The sequence below is a fragment of the Misgurnus anguillicaudatus genome, chromosome 21, assembly GCF_027580225.2.
Source record: "Misgurnus anguillicaudatus chromosome 21, ASM2758022v2, whole genome shotgun sequence".
Lineage (NCBI taxonomy): Eukaryota > Metazoa > Chordata > Actinopteri > Cypriniformes > Cobitidae > Misgurnus > Misgurnus anguillicaudatus.
This window is the reverse complement of record NC_073357.2, coordinates 52,646,267-52,669,545: the sequence shown is the minus strand read 5'-3', so window position 1 is coordinate 52,669,545 and position 23,279 is coordinate 52,646,267. Positions and strand designations below refer to the sequence as shown.

Genomic DNA, 23,279 nt, shown 5'->3' with positions numbered 1-23,279 from the left:
AAATAACCACAAATGTCTTTTCTGTGCTCACATCATTATCAGTTTTATTCAACCCCCAAGTGACATTCAATCTTAGTACTTAGTACAACATCCTTTTACAGTTAAAACAGCTTTTAAACGTGAAGCATAGCTTGACACAAGTGTCTTGCAGCGATCTACGAGTATCTTCGCCCATTCATCATGGGCAAAAGCCTCCAGTTCAGTCACATTCTTAGGCTTGCGCACTGCAACTGCTTTCTTTAAGTCCCACCAGAGGTTCTCAATCGGATTTAAGTCTGGTGACTGGGATGGCCACTTTAAAATGTTCCAGCCTTTTTTCTGCAACCATGCTCTAGTGGATTTGGAGGTATGCTTGGGATCATTGTCCTGTTGAAAGGTCCAACGTCTCGCAAGCCTCAGGTTTGTGACGGACTGCAACACATTGTCATCCAATATCTCCTGGTACTGAAGAGAATTCATGGTACCTTGCACACGCTGAAGTTTCCCTGTACCTGCAGAAACAAAACAGCCCCAAAGCATGATTGACCCCCCACCATGCTTCACAGTAGGCAAGGTGTTCTTTTCTTCATAGGCCTTGTTTTTCCTCCTCCAAACATAGCGTTGATCCATGGGCCCAAACAGTTCTGATTTTCCACAGAACACTATCCCAAAACTTCTGTGGTTTGTCCACATGACTTTTGGCATACTGCAGTCGACTCTTCTTATTCTTTGGAGACAGCAAGGGGGTGCGCCTGGGAGTTCTGGCATGGAGGCCTTCAGTACGCAGGGTGCGCTGTATTGTCTGAGCAGAAACTTCAGTACCCACATCTGACAAATCTTTTCTCAGTTCCTCAGCAGTCACACGGGGACTTTTTTCCACTCTACGCTTCAGATAGCGCACAGCAGTCGCAGTTAGCATCTTTTTTCTGCCACGACCAGGAAGCGTTTCAACAGTGCCCTTTGCCTTGAATTTGCGAATGATGCTTCCTATGGTGTCTCTTGGTATGTTTAACATCTTTGCAATCTTCTTATAGCCATTGCCCTTCCTGTGAAGATTAATCACCTCTTCTCTTGTCTTCCTGGACCATTCTTTTGACTTCACCATGTTTGTAACCACACCAGTAAATGTTTAGAAGGAGTTGAGTTTCACAGTCATTTTAAAGCTGCCTAATTGGTGCTTATTAGGCTTTATTGCTGTTCCCTGACATCCATAGGTGTTTTCAATACCTGATTGAAAACACTTCAATGAACCTCTGTTCTTCAGAGTGGTAGTTCTTTAAGGGGTTGAATAATTGTGTCAATGAAGAATTCACAAAAGAAACATTTACTACTATATTACAAAACCAATTGATGTCATTTTAGTTGCATATGGTTCTTTAAGAAGTCATTGTAGGATTTCAATCTGAATACAATTACAAATGTACACTAAATTCCCTAAAACCCTTAACAGCATTGGGGGGTTGAATAATTTTGAACACAACTGTATATAAACAAAAGCTGGACAAATGTTGGACAAATTATATGTTTCATTGAACACAATGAAACAAATAATTTGTAGCACAGATAGTTAAATTCAATCTTCGAAATTTTCAACATATTCGAAATAATTTAAACATGGATGCTGCTAAAACATATTTTTATTCTATGATTATTTCTCACTTTTACTACTGCTTGACCACCTGGTCTCTTGCTTGCCCCCACAACTCTTGCAAACATGAAAAGTCTATAAAAAGGCCTTAAAAATCTTGATAAAAAACGCTATCCTATCACTATTGTCATGTTAAAAAAACATAGACTATTGGATTTTGATAATATGATCAAATTAAAAATGGCCTCTTTGATATATAAGGTTTTAAACTGTTTAGCCCCACCACCATTGTGTGTGTGTGTGTGTGTGTGTGTGTGTGTGTGTGTGTGTGTGTGTGTGTGAATGCACGCACAGATTAAGGAAAATCATTGGCAGTGTGAATGAACCAAAAATCAAATGATCCCGAAAAAATATGGGACGCATTTTCCATATATTTTCCATTTCTCTGTGTGAAAAGGGCTTTAATTCTACGCTGATTGCTATCCGCTTGTTAAGTCTGACCTCATGCAGCACTTCCGGGTCCAAACAATATCAAATGCAATAGGGGAAAAAAAAAAATTAATCAAGCTAATACACACTTGTATCATAATGCAAAACTACCAAAAACACACAATCCTAATTTTTATCTCCATAACAAAATTGGAACAACCACAATGTTTTTTTCCCCCTATTTTCAGCCAAATAGTTTTGGAACTTTATGAACATTTGACGCATCCCTAACAAATAAACTAAAATAATCAAATAATCCCTTAAGCCATCACTTATTTGCAACATTTTGTAACTGCATAACTGCATTTATTTATACTGTCCATAATAACCCAGATTAGATTGCTAATTTATGCAATTTTTTGTTTATCGAGTTCAAACCAGCTGCTTCTCCATACATATCATTTTGTGTTGTAGTAACACTTTCCAATCAGGTTGTATTTGTTAACTTTGGTTAATTTATAAGCTAACTGATAAATGTTGAAATTAACATGAACTAATATTGATAAATGCTGTAGAATTACTGGCCATTGATAGTTAACTAATGTTAGCTAATGTTAAAGCTCACATAACACACGCTGTTTCTGCATTTCTGATGTTAATCTGGAGTACCTACAGAGTAGTATTACATCCTTTATATCTCAGAAGAGTCTTTAGTTTAATCAGATTTATAAAAGACAGATTAGCTTTACCGAATCTTTCATGTAATGTACAAAAAAATGAAGAAGGATGAGGTATACCGCGGGAGGAGTCATGCAACACTATACAACACTGTTTAACTTATGATTCACTACATGTTCGTGTCATTTATGTAATATGCACGCGCCTATTTTCAACATAAGACAAAGTCTTTCTCACTGCGTGCAACTCCGCTGCTACACCGGATAATAAACTATATCCCTTGTTTCCATAAGGCTGACTTACTTCTCCTTACATCCAAAAACACACTTCTTCTTGTGCCATTGTTGAGTTTTGAAATTAAAAAAAGCTGTGTCGCGTGATAAGATGTTTGCAAGCTGATTGACGGGTGGGCGGGGTTTTCCGGGGGAAGTGCCCATATAAAGAAGTGATACATATAGAAACCCCTGAAACGTCAGCTGGACCCGTTATCGGAAAAAACTTTCCAAAACTTGTGTGAACCCTGGCTAAGTGTATTCGGCACAGAAATACTCTGTACTTTTGACACTTTGCCTACGTTTAGCATGAGGAAACAACTCTATAACTGTGTTAATAATTCAGAATGCTTGAAATACCATTAAACCCCCCCTTTAACAAATGGCAAAGTTTAAAATGTTAACTGTATTGCTCCTTGTTAACCCTGTGGTTTACCCCAAAGATCCTTATAGTATTTATGCTCGCATATCCTCATCATGTGACACACTAACCTTAATCTCAGGCAGGTTGAGGACCTCAGGAAACACATTGATATGGTTGGAGTGGGCGATGAGGGTGTGTAGTCTCTTACAACTGGACACAGTGGAGGGGATCGCTTTCAACTTGTTCCCACTCAAATTCAATTCCTCCAGCACCTCCAGTTTACCGAGTTTACTACAAACAACAGAATGAAGAATGATAAGATATTGAAGGACTACACAAAACAGTCTCCTTTGCCTTCTTGGTGTTTTTGGCATCTCATTTGGAGTCAGGTGAGTGTTTATTTGTTCATTATAGGTGTAGGTACCTAGCAGGGAAGGACTGCAGTTGGTTATAAGCCATATGTAAGACACGCAGGTTCTGGTGGCCCACCAGTAGGGCGGCGCAGTTTTCATTTAAGTTGTTTCCAGTCAGATAGAGCTCCTGCAGGGTGCTGAGGCTCTCCTCTGATTGGCTGCTTGCTGGGATTGTCTCCAGTGCATTGGCAGACACATTCAGATACTTTAAACTATTACAAAAGAAGAGAGAAGGACAAAATCATTGTTTCATAAAATTGTATTAAAAAACTATTTTCATTTTTTTTAATATTTTGAAGAGTGCCTGTCCGTACAGAACTTGGCACCATAATATTGATGGGGTTGTGGGTGGTTGCAAAGGTGTTCACAGTGTTTTCAAATGCATTGCAATTCAGTTGTTAGGGTATCATAGGGTGGCTTTTAAGGAATTGTTCACCCAAAAATGAAAGTTACCCCATAATTTACTCACCTTAATGCTATCATAGGTATACAGTGATTACATAACAGCTACCGTAGTTGCAACACACATTTGAAAAAGTGAGGCGCTAGAGAGCACTATTCGATTGAATGCAAAATACAATTTTACCACTAGATGGGGGTTTTACAAAAAACCTATGAGCCTATAGGCCTATTTAAAATACACTTTAAAAATAAATACATTGAGTTTCACTACTTTATTGTCATATACACTTCAGTGCACACAGCCAGGGTCTGAAACACAGACATCATCAGTTCTCAGATAAATATATGCGCTATATGAAGCAGAAATACTTTTAATAATCCCTGGGGGAATTATTTTCGTTACAACTTCAGATATATACATACAACATATTTACATACAACATACAATATTATAACAAAATTTAATATTAATTAAACTTCACAATTTGCAATGTCCGTGGGGACGAACATATTTTACTTTCGTTTTTAAGTCAGGATCACACGTCGATTAACAGTGGTAAAATATTCTTACAGTGACATACCTAGTAAATTTTTATATAGATATAGATTTATTTACTAAATAGTACTATTACTGTCTGTTTTTAAACTTATAAATAATTCATAAATTTAACAAAAATAATAAAATGGGTTTAGTTCTGATATTGTATAGGGGAGAGCGGGGTATGTTGTCACACTTTTCACACTGTCTAACATTTACTGAGCACCATACATCAAAATGGTATAAATCTCATACCAAATGAAAGAAGGAAGTCTTGGGCACATATGTTGTATTCATAACATCTTTATATCTTATCTCATTACAGAGTTGTAGACTGTTGAATAGTGACTGTGCACTTGTGACAATTTGCCCCATCGGAGGGTAAGTTGTCACACTAGGGCGGGTAAGTTGTCACACTAGATTATCTAAAAATAAGAACACAACTACTTAATTGTGAATATTGATTTTAATTTTTAAACTCAAACCAAACTGGAAATATAAACATCCGTGCCTGGAGAATCTGGAAAAACAATTATTTCAATCCAAATAATGCACATTTCAATTAAGTGGCAAGACCACTTTACTTTGAACTTTGGTTCAAATGTTCTATGGCTTTCACATAAAACCAGATAACTGAATGGAACGCTGCAGATAACTTGCTTAACTTAACATGTTTAACCTCTGAACAAAACAGAATCCCTGTATGACTAATAGGACTCATCTCCAGAATAACAATTCTGACACACATAAAATGCCTGGCCAGAGGTGCAAGCATCATGGGCCCAATTGTTGCATTTTACACATTTTACCCAGGTCTCCTTTGGACAACTCTTTGAAAATGGCTCTACACAGACGAGGCAGAAGCACTCTTCATCATCTGATGATGACTCGTGCATGATTTTTCTTCTTTTAGCTGCCTTGTTTTTCATAGGTCCAGATTTCTGCTTCCCTTTCTTTTGAAACAGCTTTTTGCTAGATTGAGGCTTATTCTTTTCTATATCATGTTTTCTGAGCATGTTCGATGTGTTTGTTTGTACAGGGGCAAGTTGTCAGATGTGACGACTTGCCCCAAAGTCATTGAGACAACTTGCACCATAATTACTTGTGTGCTAATGTTGTCTAAATCTCAAGTTTAGCTCATCATATCACTTTAGCTAAAGTATCAAAAGACACTTTACGGTCTCCTCTATTTTGTGCAAAATAATCATTTTAAACATTCACACCTAACAAAGTTGTATTGCATAAAATGTAAAGTGATTTTTTTTTACATTTTAAGCAGAAAAATAAGAAAATTGTGCTAACCTCAGATTACAATGATCTTGACCACATGTGAACAGGAAGTTCACTATAGAAGAAGAAGTCACATAAAGTGGCTATTTGATTTTTGAGATAGAGCCTCTAGTGTTGGAGTTATTAACAGTGTGACAACTTACCCGTGTGACAACTTACCCCGCTCTCCCCTACTTTTATAAAGAAATACATGGTGTATAATTACATTTTTAGAATAGGCTATATTAGCCTTTTGGTGTTTCCTTTTTGTACATTACATTAATCCCTCACTAACGGACTACTGTCCAAGAGACTCAATAATATTCTTTTACATTTTAATCCTATATTTTTTCATATTTAAAAGCGTGTTTGTTTGTGCTGCTGCGTATCCATGTATTTAATAATAAGCAAACCCGCGTTGTCTTCCCGTGCGCATATTACTAACGCGCTCTTTACTCTTGCAAAAGACACACGCGTCGCACATTGTTCTGCGTTGCGCCGGTTGTATAATGGAGTCCAAAGTCTCTCATGAGGGGACGAATGTCAAGGAAGTTCAGAATTTCTGTGTGGGCATGCATCAGCGAAAGGTGTGTCTTTTTTGGGTCATGGTGCTGCGTACCCCTGTCTTCAAAAGACGCAAGGCGGAGAAAGTGCGCTCGGATGAGGCCATGGAGATGGGTAGGCACAGACAGTAACAAAATTAAAAATCCAAAATACACTTAATAACCTACGTGTGTCAAAAATAATTCCTAAAATATTCATAAGTATATAAATTGTGCAAAATACTTTTACTTAAAAAAAAATCTCCCTCTCGCCAATAGGGGGTGCTGCCGCACCCGCAGCACCTCACTTCCCGCGGCCATGCTACTTATTGTCCCTTTAAATAATTATATTAAATTATATTATATTAAATAATATCCAAGCAGCCACTTGTTTGAAGTCAATCCATCATCAAAAAAAGCAATCCATATGACTTTGCATTTGAGTGCATTTAACAATCAATGCGTTGCATTTGATTGTAAACAAATCTAGATCTAAAATGGCAACACTCCCCGCTTCACGTCTGTATTTAACGTAAAATGATCTTTGTTTCTCACAAGTTTATGAGTATTTTTGAAGTGTATTTCCTGGAAATTAAACCCATGACGTTTGCACTGCTAACACAATGCTCTACTAACTGAGCTAGAGGAACAAAATATGTAAATACTGTAGATTTAATTGCTCTGTAAAAATAACTTTATGCCAATGATATTAATGATCTAAGGCATCAGACATGTCTGTAGCAAAACCAGTGCAGGATCAGTTACATACAAAAGTATATATATATATTTTTTTTTTATATATATAAATAAAGTTGTTTATTTCTTTATTTGTTTAGTCGAGAAGCAATTAGGTTTTTTGAGAAAAAAATTCCAGGATTTTTCTCAATTCAATAGACTTTATTGGACCTCAACAGTTTACAGTTTAAATGCCTTTTAAAATTGCAGTTTTAACGCATCTTTAAAGAGCTCTAAATGATCCCAACCGAGGCATAAGGGTCTTTTCTAGCGAAACGGTTGTCTTTTTAAACCACAACTTCTTGTCTTACACTAGCCGTGTGATGCATCAGCGCGACCTACGTAATATGTACGATGTACGGTGACATGCATGATGTGTTTACAAGTGTGAAGAAAGATGACCGTTCTGAAGTTGTTGTATGTGGAACGATACAAATTAAAGTCTTTGTGTCAGTTTATTGTTTAAAATGTGTGCGAAAGTGTGCGTTTCACACTTTCGACGTGATTACGTAATACTGGCATGTCACACGGCTAGTGCAAGATGAAAAGTTGTGGTTCAAAAGTGCTTATTTTTTATTCTTCTTGTCAAAAATGACAATCGTTTTGCTAGGTGAGGAATGTTTTCCTTAAAAAACCTAATTTTTTTCTCGACTAAACAAATAAAGACAAAAACAACTTTGGTGACATAGGGGTGAGTAAATTATGGTGATTTTATTTTTATGAAAGTGGAATATTCCTTTAATAAGAAAGCTAATCAGTTTTTGTGATACTATAATTATTATGTGAACAAAAACCAGTCTCTGAACAGCTTTCCGCATTCATTACAGATGCTAAATGGCTGACAAGTAAATGAAGCCATGGGAAATGGAGAAGCTCCGGACTGTTTTGTCTCATATGTCAGCCTCTGACTGGAGCTTATATCCAAAGATACAGATTCATATGAAAGCATGCCAGTCCTGTAAACCCATCCATAGCAAATATAAACTTATGCTGTGCTTAATCTTTGTGGTTGTGGAAATAATATAACTACACACAGTTGATTGTACCTATTGACTTCCATAGTAGGAAAAACAAATACTATGGAAGTCAATGGGTACCTTAAACTGTGTTGTGAATAAGTAAACTCAAACAGGTGTGGAACGACATACATATAAGATGTTTTTTTGGGTGAACTATCTCAAACTACAAGATTTAAAAATCATGGTACATCACTACAATATATTATTACTGTTATCGTGCCAAAGGGAGCCTGTGCCCTCATGGGAAAGCACATGTAGACAAATGGATATTGTGACACATTTATTATTATTTTAAAGGAATAGTCTACTCATTTTCAATATTAAAATATGTTATTACCTTAACTAAGAATTGTTGATACATCCCTCTATCATCTGTGTGCGTGCACGTAAGCGCTGGAGCGCGCTGCGACGCTTCGATAGCATTTAGCTTAGCCCCATTCATTCAATGCTACCATTTAGAGATAAAGTTAGAAGTGACCAAACACATCAATGTTTTTCCTTTTTAAGACGAGTAGTTATACGAGCAAGTTTGGTGGTACAAAATAAAACGTAGCGCTTTTCTAAGCGGATTTAAAAGAGGAACTATATTTTATGGCGTAATAGCACTTTTGGGAGTACTTCGACTCGCCTGAAAAGTCCGCTCCCCTTCTCACTCTCATAATTGGAGAGGGAGGGTGTTACTGCGCTGAGTCAAAGTACTCCCAAAAGTGCTATTACGCCATAAAATATAGTTCCTCTTTTAAATCCGCTTAGAAAAGCGCTACGTTTTATTTTGTACCACCAAACTTGATTGTATAACTACTCGTCTTAAATAGGAAAAACGTTGATGTGTTTGGTCACTTCTAACTTTATCTCTAAATGGTACCATTGAATGAATGGGGCTAAGCTAAATGCTATCGAAGCGTCGCAGCGCGCTCCAGCGCTTACGTGCACGCACACAGATGATAGAGGGATGTATCAACAATTCTTAGTTAAGGTAATAACATATTTTAATATTGAAAATGAGTAGACTATTCCTTTAATGTTTACCTTTGCTAGCTAGTATGCTAGCAGCTTTCTACACTAAATGTGCATTTACATTATAAGTGATTTTGTCACTGTGTGTTGCTCGTCTCTTTCAACAAGGTCGTTAGGGGGCGTTTCTTAATCTGTTTGTCATAAACAAATGAGTAATGTCCACTCCAGTAACTGACAAGTGACGGATGACGTGAATTCGCTCTCATTATTAGTCACTCCAGACATTTACCTCAATCTCTCATTGGCTATTGTGAAAGTATTTATATAATCATCCCGTTTAAAGGCTAAATATCAATCATGTTTAAGATAATCAAGGCGCCCCCTTTTTGTTTGCGAGCAGTTCGCATCTGATTCATAAACATCACACCTTATATGAAAATCTGAGCCGAGCATCGGAACCGATCGACGTCCTGGACCCGATATTCTTTTAGATTCGCGGGAGGGGAAAAATCTGTGTACATAATGTAGTGTGAGCCCAAATTAAGAGGACCAGAGTGAGGACAGGAGTGAATGACCTACTTTAAGGCTTTATAGAAGAAGCTCTCCGGCAATTCTTTCAACTTGTTGTGCTGCAGGTCGAGTATTTCCAGCGGGATGTGGTCAAGCAGGTCAGACAGTCTTTCCAATCTATTGTTGCCGGCCAAAAGTTTACGCAGACTTAAGCTGCTCAGAAGTCTGAAAGAAAGATGGAGAGTGAAAGAATAAGATTATAGGGTCTGATCATTGCTGTCATAAATCTAGATCTGTTTAGCCGAGTACTGTGCTGCGTCACACTTTCTGCAATTTTATTACAATCATTTTTATTTCCGTTTCATTCTTTTTGTACACTTTTTAAAACCTTTAAATAAAATGAAAAACATTATAAAATTGTTAAGTGAGCAAGTAAGCCCCACCCACTGATTAACACAGAATCTGTACTGTAGGTTGACATTGAAAACTAAAAATGAAATTGAAAACTATGAAATAAAAGAGAAAAAGAAATAAAAAACTGACTTTACATTTAATTAGATTTTTGTCACTATTATTGTATTAGCATTAATAAACATCCTTTTAAAAATGCATTTGCAGTTTCGTTTTCACCTTTGCCTTTTCATTTTAATATTAGCAGTCTTAAGCCCGGAGTATAGTCTGTTTTTACCAAGCGTGCCGCACAAGCCCTGAAAAGTGAAGCCAAAATGTCTCGATCGTCCCCCAGTGTCCGAGTATAGGTCATAAACCCCGCCTCCCCCATGTTATTCAATGGGACTTGAGACCAACTAAACAATTCAATTACACTTCAAATATCTTTTTTCCGAAGCTGGTTTCTGTCATTTACTGTAGTTTTTATCACCCCTTTGATGTAAATTCAAGTGTTTGTTTTTAAAATAAGTTTGTTTTTAAAATAAGTTTGTTTTTAGTTAGTTATTTAATGCTATAAAAACGGTGGTGTGAAGTCATGATTGACAGCTGTATGCGTATTCTGCGAGGACGAGGCCTTGAATTCGCGGCTTTACTTCCTGCTCACTACTGCGCAGGACTGGTCCCGAAATAGCTACTGCGCAGACTCAAGACCCAAGATGTCAGCGTCATATTGGGACACTGGCGGCTTCACTTTTCACCAATGGAAGAGAGCGAACGGCCGTCGTCCATCTTTTTCTACAGTCTATGTTTTTTACGTGTACGCGAACGTACGTGCACAGCCTTACAAAGTATAGTTTATTTGACTCATACGTCGTGTACACAGATGTTCGACACATGCGCATTGCAACAAAATGCAATGCATCTCCTGGGCTACATACTACATTGTATGCGCATGTGCAAACTACACGTATAAAGTATGCACGCTTACAAAAATCTTGCGTTGCGCGTACAGTACTGTACGTGGACCCTCGATTATTTGTAAAATGGAACTATACTTCCTGCTTTACCTTGAGATCGTAGTAAAAATACCAAATATTAGTTGCATTTTATATTTCAATTTGACAGAAACGATGCATTGTCACCATTAAAATGATATTTTGATTTTTTTTTTTTGTATACAGTGGCGGCCGGTGACTTCTTTTTCAAGGGCGCACGATGCAAAGCTCGTCACAACATGTTTGTAGTCCGCTATGCGTGTAACTCGTCATTTCAAAATGTGTGTTTGGCGCGCCACGTAAACTTATGTGCATCGCGCGTGATGTCAAAATACAAGCCTGCCACAGACGTTTCGAAGGGGTTTATGATAAAAGAGATGCTTGCTTTGCCAGATACTCGCTTAATCTCATATGTAACCAGAGTTTAGTGTTAAGTTAGTGTCTTGCGAGTATTTCGTGAGCATGTATTTCCCTTTCATCGCGTGTGCAGCAGACTCATATTTTGACATCACGCGCAATGCACATGAGTTAGCATGGCGCGTCGAACAAATATTTTGAAATGACGAGCAACACGTGTGACACTCTGAACACATATTTTGAATTCGGCCGCTTGGAAGAGAAGTCGCCAAACTGTTTGTATACAATGAAATTGGTAATCTTGTTTGAATTTTAATTTTTATAATTAAATTAATTCATTTCAAACTGGCAGAATATGCCTTTTATAGATATGGTATTAAATTATGAATTTGATTTTAAATGAATTTAACAGTGGATGATTTTCAGTAAATAACTGCTTTAATATCAATTCATTCCTCACACAAACATGGATTTAGAATACCTGGATCATGCATGGACTATTTTTAACTTCCTTTTAAAAAAAATCTCCTTTTATGAGTATTACAGCCATCAGTTACTATAAATCTTATAAAAAAACTGTGTGAAGGTCTTTAAAATTCTCCCTTTTAGTATATGGGTTTTAAACAACATAATGACCGAACTTTTGTTGTTGTGTGAACTGTTCATTTAAAATGCCAACACAGCATTTTTACATAAAACAAACATTCTGTCCCGACCGGGACGTATATTATCTCATTTGCGCACAGCTTTTAGCTCTTTCAGATGCAAATGACTGAATGTTAATGGGGAATTAGCTGAAAATGTTGGCGCTTGCAACTGCTCGCCGTTTACATCACTTGGCTTTGAGATGACAGAATGGTCTCATCAAGCTTGTGTGCTGATGAAAGCGGACGCGTCTTCATTTCACACCGAGCCGTCTGACAAGACAGCCGCTTTAACCGACATCGTTTGAATCAAACGGGCAATTTGTTGAATAAATAAGCACAAAATGCTGACACGAGGGTTCCAGAATAAAGCGGGAGGACGCTTTCTTTTCTCAGCTTCAACGGGACATGTGGGTGCAGTTGGGCGCACCTGGCTGAGAGCTCAGACAGCAGATTATGGGAGACATCCAACACCTCAATCTTCCTGCTGTCACACACCCAATCTGGTAGATATTCCAGAACATTCCTGCAGGAGCCGGGAGAGATCGAAATTAACTTAAGTATATCTTACATGGGAGTACTGTATGAGTGTGTGCTCGCTAAATGACATGACAGGTACATGAGCCTCTTATAAATGGTCTGATGTGGTTACATTACATTTTTCATGCTTAAGTGTACTAGCAATGCAGTTAAAGGCGGGCTGCATGATCTCTGAAAGCCAATGTTGACATTTGAAATCACCTAAACAAACACGGCCCTACCCCAATAGAATCTGGACCTTCTTTTGATAGACCCGCCCCACACATACGCAATCCAGACAACAATGTCGGTTAGTAGACACACCCCTTACTTCTGATTGGCTACAAGTGTGTTTTGGTATTCAGCCCGACTCCCTTTTCCAAAGTATTTTTCAAAAATCATGCACCCTGCCCTTAATATGAAATTCGCATTAAGTGCCGATTGTTAATGCATCAACATGACTAACTGTTGTTTGTTTGCTATTAGGGCTGGATCAACGTGTCGAATTAATCGACAACGTCAACGCAAAAAATACGTATTTTAAATGCATGTAAAATAAAGTAATGTGAACTTGAGAGTTTTATACTGTTACTAAACTGCACAGTATGCGCTGCAAACGCTTTATTAAATGCTACCTCTGACTAAGAATGCTTTATTTTGCACTTGTATAGTTTTTATTTTGAAATTTTAAGAGCAATAAACATATATTGAAATGTTTTTATTCAGATATGTAAATCAACATGTATAAATTGCTATAAGTTAATTAATGGAGAGATCATCGAGAATCGAATCGAAGTCGAATCGGACTAATAAAATGAATCGTTAAGGGGATCGCAGACCGGCCGCGCAGCTCAGCGCCGCGCAACGCCGTTCTAAAATACATTGTTTTCTATGAGTATATACGCACACCGGCGCCGCCAGGTGGCGCCTGTCCACGCCGCCCAGCTATGGCTCAGGAACAGGGCCGCATTAATGCATGGGCTTACCTGGGCTTAAGCCCAGGGCCTCGGGCTGGGAAGGGCCCCGAGTTGCCGGAAAAAAATAACTGCCGCATTTTATAAAAAGTTGATACTCCCTTTAAAATTATGCTTAATCGCTTTGCTTTGAATGTCCGTGCGTGAATGCAGTTCCTGCGCAGAAAATCTCTCACTTACTATAGGCTACCCTGCAATCATTAGTGAGCTTTTTAAAATTTCTGTCTGAAATATCCATTATTGCATTTCTGAAGGCAACACAGACAGCTTTCTGATAAAGTGACCAAAAGTGCCTTTGATGAACAAAGACTAAACTGAGGACGCGTTTTTATCTTAATATGAAAGACAACGTGTATATAATCATTCATTAAATGATTCCTCGTAACATTTTAAAGCCAAGATGCACAGAACAGCACACAAAGATATTACACAAAACATTTTTGATAACTAAATCTAATAAATAACAAATTAGATTCTGCCTCGGAATCCACGACTAAGTTCAGCGATTGTTTCATTTTGAGATTTAGCGTGGCAAGGAAATAAAAGACGAGAAATTACATATAATTTGTTACTGTAAATTATAAAAAACAAGCTTTATATACAATTACTTAAACGGTTCATTTATAACCAAAAAACACTGAAATTAAGGATTTTATAGACACTATATATGCTTTATTATTTTGCACAGAAATATCTGATTGCTTACTTTCACTTTGATCATCTCTGTATTCACAAAAACGGCTTACCTGTTTTGTAGCTCAACTTTTGACAAGTTAAGCAACCTTTTAAAATACATTTTAAAACTTATACTTGTCGAAAAAATCAGTTTTTGATGTTACGTTTGATGAATGCCTAAATATGATCACGCAGAGCACCTAGCACGTTCGGCTAAGTTGAATGTGACAGCATGCAACCGCATAACATCGACACAACGAAAAGCAATCCAAAACTTACAGAACTTAAATTAGATCAGAATTTACCTTTATAATTAATAAAAAATAAAAACAAAATAAAGTCAGAATCAATAGGTTCAGAACATGGGTGCAAAATGCCTAAATGCGCAGGGGAATAAAACCCACAAATAGTTTAATCAGATAACACTAAATAATCTATAAATTAAATAAAAACAAGGAAATATTAAAATTAATTTTAAAATAACGAAAGTATAAAATTACCTGTTTTGTCTTTTTAATTGCAGAAACAAAGAGACTTTGCAATGGTTTCTGGATATGGACGTCTAGCCCTGTCACGGGATTTAGGCTATTAACAGACTTTAAAAATATTTATTGAAAGCTACTATATTATTTACTTAGTATTATCATAATAAGATGTTTATTTTTTATATTGGGAGAAAGCTGTTAAATGTGAAATCAGATACTGTGCACTCTTATACAGCCAAAATTGATCCTCAATTTTATAACACATCTGCGACAATTGACTGTGCAGTAGTCGAATCAGGCTTCTCCTGTCAAAGCATCAAATCTTAGACTATTCGGGTCACCTAGGACTATGTGCATATGTTATGCAGTGATATTTGTGTATATTGCGGGCATTCTGATATGGTTTTAATATTTTGTAATTCCATTTATTCCAGCAAAATAAAAGCATGACAACATGCACTTAGTGATTATAAAGATTGTGTGAATGTAGGCTGCAATTCTGGTGGATAAAGGGCCACACAAAATGATAAAGCCCAGGGGCCCCTTACAGTGTTAATGCGGCCCTGCTCAGGAAGTTGCTAAAATCCCTGTCGCGCAACACAGCGCCACTCACATAGTTTAACATTAAATAACATCATATTTGTCCCAAATCATTGACGATTAACATTGGCTGCTAACGAATATTTTTCATTTTGAAGTAGATGCTATCTGACGAAGCTCGCGCTATTTAATGTGCACTTCTGGTTTACAATACCTCCAAGTTGCCCTAGACACGACGCGGCGCTGAGCTCTGCGGCCGGTGTTCGAGCCCCTTTAGATTAATTGATGCATCGAAAAAATTATCGCTAGATTAATTGTTTAAAAAAAAGTTTATCCCAGCCCTATTTGCTATGCACAATATTTACACTGAAAACTCCCTATACTAATATGTATGTACTTTAAATCTACTTTTCTATAATGCAAAAGTGCTAAAGAAATTAAATTAGAGTTGAATTATGCAAAAAATGGGGTACACAAGTTTATATTTCATTTACCTTGATAGGTCCATGTGTGTTAGTTGGTTAGGAACTGGGTAGATGTTCACTGTGGTCAAACCTATAAAAGATCACAAAATATGATTACTGTACAACAGGAATGGCATTTACTCACCTTTGTTTAAACAATACATAGGGGTGGTTTACCGGACAGAGATTATCTCAAACCAGGACTAGGCCTTAGTTTAATTAAGATATATAACTAGTTTTAATGAACATGGCTTGCTAAAAACATTACTTGTGTGCAGTGTTGGGGAAAGTTACTTTTAAAAGTAATGCATTACAATATTAAGTTACTCCCCAAAAAAGTAACTAAATGCGTTACTTAGTTACTTTTAATGGAAAGTAATACATGCGTTACTTTTACGTTACTTTTGCGTTACTTTTTCTTAATTGGCTAAGGCTTTATCTCTTTTTATGACTTAGAAGTTCTTCATTCAAAAATTGCATATTTCCATCACAAAAATGTCAAGCTCTGGCCTGCCATCTCCATTTTCTGACTCAAACTGTTCCTCAAACGTGACTACATTCAGTTTAATTTAGTATCATTTTTTTTTATTAATTAAACTGAAAAGTAACTCGCATTACTTTTTTTAAAAAAGTAACTCAAATATTAATGTGTACAATTATAAAGTAATGCGTTACTTTACTCGTTACTTTAGAAAAGTAATATTATTACGTAATGCACGTTACTTGTAATGTGTTACCCCCAACACTGGTTGTGTGCATTTTGAGGCAAAACAAAGGGCACTGATGTATTTTAACTCATTCACCGCCATTGACGAGTTATCTCGTCAATTATGAGTTAATATTTAACTAATAAATACGCCATTCTGGACGAATTTCAAAGTGAAAGTGTAATACCGCTTTTATCCACTAGATGGCTGAATTTATCAAAAACGGAAGTTAAAAAGATTTAATGATTTATTTTAACTGCCTTTATGTTTGATAGTCATTCTGAGTCTGATCTCTAACATAAATTCCTTTACAAAAACGCAATTTTTTAGGCTTTTTGTTAAAAATGTTGTATTTTTGAAGAGAAATATCCATATTTCAGTGGTTAAATTAAGTGGAAAAAGTAAATATATAATGAAACGTTTTTTCCCCATTTTGTTTGTTTATTTGTTTGTTTATTGTTTGTTTGAAAGCAGAGGGTGTGTTCTTTAATTTGAAATAATTTGTATGTTTATATATTTATAGAAGATAACTTTTCCTGGAAGGAATTTTGTGAAACTTTTGTTAAAATCACAAAAATGCAGGTGGGCAACTTTCCTCAAAAAGGCTGGCGGTGAATGAGTTAAGATATGTCTTAAAATATCTCATATCTTAATAATAAATAATATCTTGGCTCTTCTGTGTACAGAGAATCAGATTTGTTTCACATTCCCTGCACTGATTCAGTAAAACTGATTTGAACTGCATTAAACAGAGCTGACTCTCGCTAGCGGGGAGCTTAATAAAATTTGCCAAAATATTCAATAAACACACAAAATGTGGGAGAAGTGTCTTGCTGCTGGCATGGATTCAGGCTTGCGAAAAAATGGTTTCCAATAATTAAATGAGGTTTTGGATGTTAGCAGTGTTTTCGCTCACGGTTGTTATTGGCGTGGAGTGTGCGGAGAGTGAAGCCGCTGAGCGTCAGAGATGCCAGCTGGTTTCTCTGACAGTGTAGGGTCTCCAGATTACAGGTGGAGCTCAGGTCTAAAGAGGTCAACTGGTTATCTCTCAGGTCCAGCTGGATGAGATGTTTGATAGGCTCCAGAGTTTCACTATTAACAGAGCGGAGGCCATTTAACCTGCGTGTGAGAAAACAGACCTTGTGTCAGCTGCAAATAATAAAAAATACAGACATGATGATCTAAAGATATATGTTTCATGTTTATATTTTATGGATCTTATCTTCCTAAACCAATATACTGATACCTGGTTATGTGAATGCATACAGTTTTGAATGCATACACTGTAAAAAAAGTCCGTAAAAAATTCAATGTTATTGCAGCTGGGTTGCCGGTAATTTACCGTAGATTTACATTTATGTTATTTACTGGCAAGAGTTTGTTCAAAGTTAAATAAATTTCAAATATCAACAAGTTTTTCTCTTTACAGAATAAAACTATACAATAACAGCCTCATGCAAAGCACTCTGGGAACCAGAAATCATCATCAACCTTTTTCAGTTTTTTGCTTCAGATTTTGTTTCCCAGAATGTTTTGCTTGATGCTGTTTTTTAGTTTTACTCTGTAAAGACAAAGACTTGTAAATGTTTAATGTTCATTTAACTTTGAACAAAATGTTGCCGGTAAATAACATAAATTTAAATCTACGGTAAATTACCGGCAACTCAGCTGCAATTTCTACGGATTTTTTTTACAGTGTACAGTTTTGAATGCATACAGTTTGTACTTAAAGGCGGAGTCCACGATGTTTGAAAAACGCTTTGGAAAAGGAGACGGGCCGACTACCAAAACACACTTATAGCCAATCAGCAGTAAGGAGCGTGTCTAGTAACCGACATCCTTGCCGGGTTGCGTATGTGTGGGGCGGGTCTATCAACAGAAGTTCCAGATTCTATTGGGGTCGGGGCGTGTTTGTTTAAGTGATTTCAAATATCAACATTGGCTTTCAAACATCGTGGACTCCGCCTTTAACATAGACACAACAATTGATGTGGCATGGTATAATTGACCATTTTGATTAAAGTTTTATCTTATGTGAATAGACATTATTTCAAACATTTTATTAACCCCTTTGAATAGATGTTTTTGTTTCAAACCAATAAAATTCATGCTTTATAAATACTGCTTGGTCACTGATTGGTCCCCGATCAACCTGTCTCAAACGAATCTGAGAGAGACTTATGGTGCGTTCACACCAGACGCGAATGAAGCGTTAAGCGCAAGTGATTTACATGTTAAGTTAATGCAAAGACCCGATTGAAATACTGCGGCACGATTCGCGCAAAATGAAGTGATTTAACTCAAAATGTTCAAGCGTCCATTTCGTGTCTGGTGTGAACGCACAGTTAGACATCACATGTCAGTAGCTCCGTTTCCATAGCAGATTTGTGCAAAACTTTAGTGCAAAACTTTTTGTGCAAAACTAATGCGTTCACACCAGACACAAATGAAGCGTTAAGCGCAAGTGATTTACATGTTAAGTCAATGCAAATATGTGATAGACATCCTGCGTCGCATTTCACGTGAATGAAGCGATTTAACTTTAAATTTCCAATCGTCCATTTCGCGTCTGGTGTGAAGGCACAGTTAGACATCACATTTCAGTAGCTGCGTTTCGATTGCAGATTTGTGCAAAACTTTTTGTACAAAACTAATGGTGCGTTCACACCAGACACGAATGAAGCTTTAAGTGCAAGTGATTTACATGTTAAAGGATTGGTCCATTTTCTTTTGGTCCAAAAAAATCCAGATAATTTACTCACCACAATGTCATCCAAAATGTGCCTTTCTTTGTTCAGTCAAAAAGAAATTATGTTTTTGAGAAAAACATTCCAGGATTTTTCTCATTTTAATGGACTTTAATGGACCCCAACACATAACAGTTTTAATGCAGTTTAAAATTGCAGTTTCAAAGGACTCCAAACGATCTCAAACGAGGCATAAGGGTCCTATCCAGTGAAACGATCGTCATTTTTGGCAAGAAAAAAAAATTCACTTCCAAACCACAACTTCTCTTCCTCCTCCAGCCGTGTGACGCGCCAGCGCAACTTCACGTAATTGCGTAATGACGTCGAATCACGTGTTATATACATGAAACCCACATTTGCAGACCATTTTAAATAATAAACTGACACAAAGACATTAATTAGTATCATTCCACATACAACAACGTCGGAACGGTCCTCTTTCTCCACACTGGTAAACACTGGGGCGTAGTTTCAATACATCATCTGTGACCTCTTGGCGTAATGATGTATTATGTGAGGCGCGCTGGCAACAAAGTTGTGGTTTTAAAGTGCGTATTTTTAATTTTTCTTGCCAAAAATGACAATAGTTTCGCAAGACAAGACCCCCAAATCTTGTCTGAGATCGTTTAGAGGCCCCCGAAACTGCAATTTCAAACTGCATTAAAACTGTTAAGTGTTGGGGTCCACCAAAGTCCATTAAAATGAGAAAAATCCTGGAATGTTTTCCTCAAAAAACATCATTTCTTCTTGAATGAACAAAGAAAGACATCAACATTTTGGATGACATGGTGGTGAGTAAATTATCTGGATTTTTTTAAGAAAATGGACTAATCCTTTAAGTCAATGCAAATACGCAATAGACATCCTGCGCGAATGAAGCGATTTAACTCAAAATTTTTTAGCGTCCATTTCGCGTCTGGTGTGAACGCACGGTTAGACATCACATGTCAGTAGCTGCATTTCCATTGCAGATTTGTGCAGAACTTTAGCATTATTTTCTAAATGAGAACAAAACACAATTGCGAAATAACGGCATTTCCATTAACCGATGACATGCGATTAAAACTTAGTTTTTCCTCTCGCGAGAAGTCATTTTAAACATCACGTCGACTTATGTTGGTAGGTTTGCTAATATCACATCCATCACACTACGCATTATTATTAACCGAAGGAGACATAAGATTATTATCCAAACATTAATGCCAAGAAAAGCCTCTTATACTTGAGAGCAAACACGTATTTTCAGTTCACAATGTCAATTTGCGCAATTTAAAAAGGTAGAAAGGGAGATAAACAGTAAGGGGAGTAAGCAAATGTGCTTCTTAATAAACACAAATGGTAACATGGTTATATTCTTGATAGCATATATTGATATTATTTAAAGATAATCTGAAGAAATGTCAAACAATCCCAATGCAAAAGGTACAACAAAGTACCGCGATAGCAATTTGAAAGCATTCAGCTCACTAACCCCTAATTATAAAAAACTGTTGTTCACTTTTCCTAAATACAACCTTCTAGACCCATTTGTAAACATGGCTTTTAACAATGCATTTTATGTTTATGTTAGCTCATTAATAAGTAAAATGTTAAACGCTCTTTCATTTGTAAGTCGCTCTGGATGAAAGCATCTTCTAAATCAATAAATGTAAAAAATATATAAATGCAAAAACACATAAAATAGTCTATGTGTACTGTATGTAATGCATCCAGGGGAGTAGAGGTGCAGGAGGTTAGTAATTGTAGGTCAGGGTTGGGAGGACGAACAGTGACCTTCACAATGGTTCATCTGCGCTCCATTGCATCTCCATCTGTTCAAACAAAGATGCTTAACCAAACAGTTTCCTGTTATGAGAAATGACAGAGTTCACTAATGACCATCACAATGCCAAATGACAGAGCATTAAACGTTTCGGTTGCTCTAAGCCCCCTGTGAACTTACATTCTCGTTCACATATGGCGTATACACACGGTCTGCCCATGACATCCGTGACTATGCTAGGAATCTGGGAAGGGCTGTGTTAAGATCAGTGAAATAATCCAGCAAAAAAAATCTCAATGCTTCCTCAGGTGACAGACTTTCCCTCAGTATCTCCTTTATCCCCTGACACTGGCAAAGACCATATCAGACACCGTGTAAGTTCCCACGACAGCTCAGCTCTGCCTTATGAATCCGTCTGGATTTCTAATCCGCAGCAGGTGCAGCCAGTAACCAGAAAATCCAAAGTCTGTTCTCACTCTCAAGGTAAGTCACAGTCTGTGAACTGTGATAAAAACCTTAGTAGGTTGAAATAAAAATGAACCATTTTTGCTTTGTTAGTAACAGGATAGTATGCACTATTGTAAAAAAAAAAAGGTTCATCGTTGTCACTAGGGTGGTACATTTTGCACCTAAAGAGTTCTTATTAGTACCTTAGAGGTACATATTGATACCAAAAAAGCATATGGTACGTACTAGACAGGGCTGTATAACGAATAAAAGAATAAATGTTTTTGTTTACATCATATATGTGTGTGTACTGTGTATAATAATTATGTATATATAAATGAAGAGTTTGGTTCCAAAACGCAATAAACGCCATTTTTGAAAAAAATGAGTTACTGCCAAAATCAGTATTATATCAGGTCAGTAGTTAAAAGTAAATAATTAATTTTACGCAAAATCCAATACCCGCCGTGATATTCTGTCATCTTTTCTCCCTTTTTTCCCAAAATGCGACAAACGCCACTGCTCCTTTTTTACAGAATGCAATAAATCCATTTCTTATATTACAGCGGACCATTCACGCAATGTAAACAAACATGGCGGCGCGCTGAGTACACGGAGTCCTAGTTTTACTCATCTACTTTGTACTTCGTGATCAACAAACAAAACAAAATAATACTTTAATAGCATTGCCAAACCTGTGATGGTTTTCTGTGACGGGAAAGAAACGTAAGCCATCAACAGCTAATAATTTCCGCGAGATGCACTCGGTTGCTTGCTCTCCAGACAGCATCAAGCTTCTCATGCTAAAACATTGTGTTCTTAATATAACAAAGTAAGTGTTTTGGTTAATGCCATTAATGTTTATTTTTTAATCATTGTATACCACTAGTCAACTAAATAAATATAAAATGGTAAAGATGAATGCACATTTATACATTGATTTAATAGATTTATAGCATTTTGAAATAAAAAACTGTCATGGATTTATTGCATTTTGTGGAAAAAAGAATTAGTTTTTATAATAAATCTTTGAAAATCAAGTTATGGATTTGAATTTTTTATGTTTTTATAACCTTAAGATGCTATGTGAAAGTTTGTAACAGAAAATACTGGTTTTCATCTTGTCACTTTCTTGGTATAGAAAACACGTTTTTACCGAAATTTGTCAAAATGGATTTATTGCGTTTTGGAACCAAACTCTTCAAATACACACACATGCATGTATAATACATACAAAAAATATGTATATATATTAATTATTCATGTTTATATATAACATTAAAGGAAAACACCAACGTTTTTCAGTATTTTACTATGTTCTTACCTCAACTTGGACGAATAAATACATACCTATCTTTTTTCAATGCGTGCACTTAATCTTTGTACAGCGTGTGGTGAATGTGTTAGCAATTAGCCTAGCCCCATTCATTCCTTAGGATCCAAACAGGGAGTAATTTAGAAGCCACCAAACACTTCCATGTTTTCCCTATTTAAGACTGTTACATAAAAAATGAGAACTATATTGTATGGCGGAAGAGCACTTAGTTTGCAGCACTTTAACCTCGGGCGCAGTAACATCGTCATGTAACAGTCTTTAAATAGGGAAAACATGGAAGTCTCATAATCGGTCCTCATTTATGTCCAAGAGACTCAATAATAATCTTTTACATTTCAATCCTTTAATCTTTCATATTTAAAAGCGTTTTTGTGCTGCTGCGCATTCATGTGTGTGATAAGCAAACACGCGTTGTCGTCCCGTTTATAGGCGCATATTACTAACGCGCTCTTTAAATAACACAATACATATTGCGCCATTGACTTTAGACTAGGTTTTTGTTGGTCAATGGCATAGTCTATTTTAGTTGCCTCAAAATAGCA

The 23,279-nt window shown here is 36.6% G+C and overlaps 1 protein-coding gene across 1 annotated transcript in view; it reads right to left on the bottom strand.

Annotated features, from left to right (window-relative positions):
• Nucleotides 1-23,279, bottom strand: part of phlpp2 (PH domain and leucine rich repeat protein phosphatase 2) — a 90,478-nt gene that overhangs the window by 11,850 nt on the left and 55,349 nt on the right. The window contains exons 9-14 of the mRNA XM_055212943.2: nt 17,362-17,564; nt 15,769-15,829; nt 12,512-12,607; nt 9,765-9,920; nt 3,735-3,935; nt 3,439-3,601 (exon numbers count right to left, since the gene is read on the bottom strand). Coding sequence (XP_055068918.2) covers nt 3,439-3,601; nt 3,735-3,935; nt 9,765-9,920; nt 12,512-12,607; nt 15,769-15,829; nt 17,362-17,564 — 880 coding nt within the window. The remainder of the gene's footprint in view (nt 1-3,438; nt 3,602-3,734; nt 3,936-9,764; nt 9,921-12,511; nt 12,608-15,768; nt 15,830-17,361; nt 17,565-23,279) is intronic.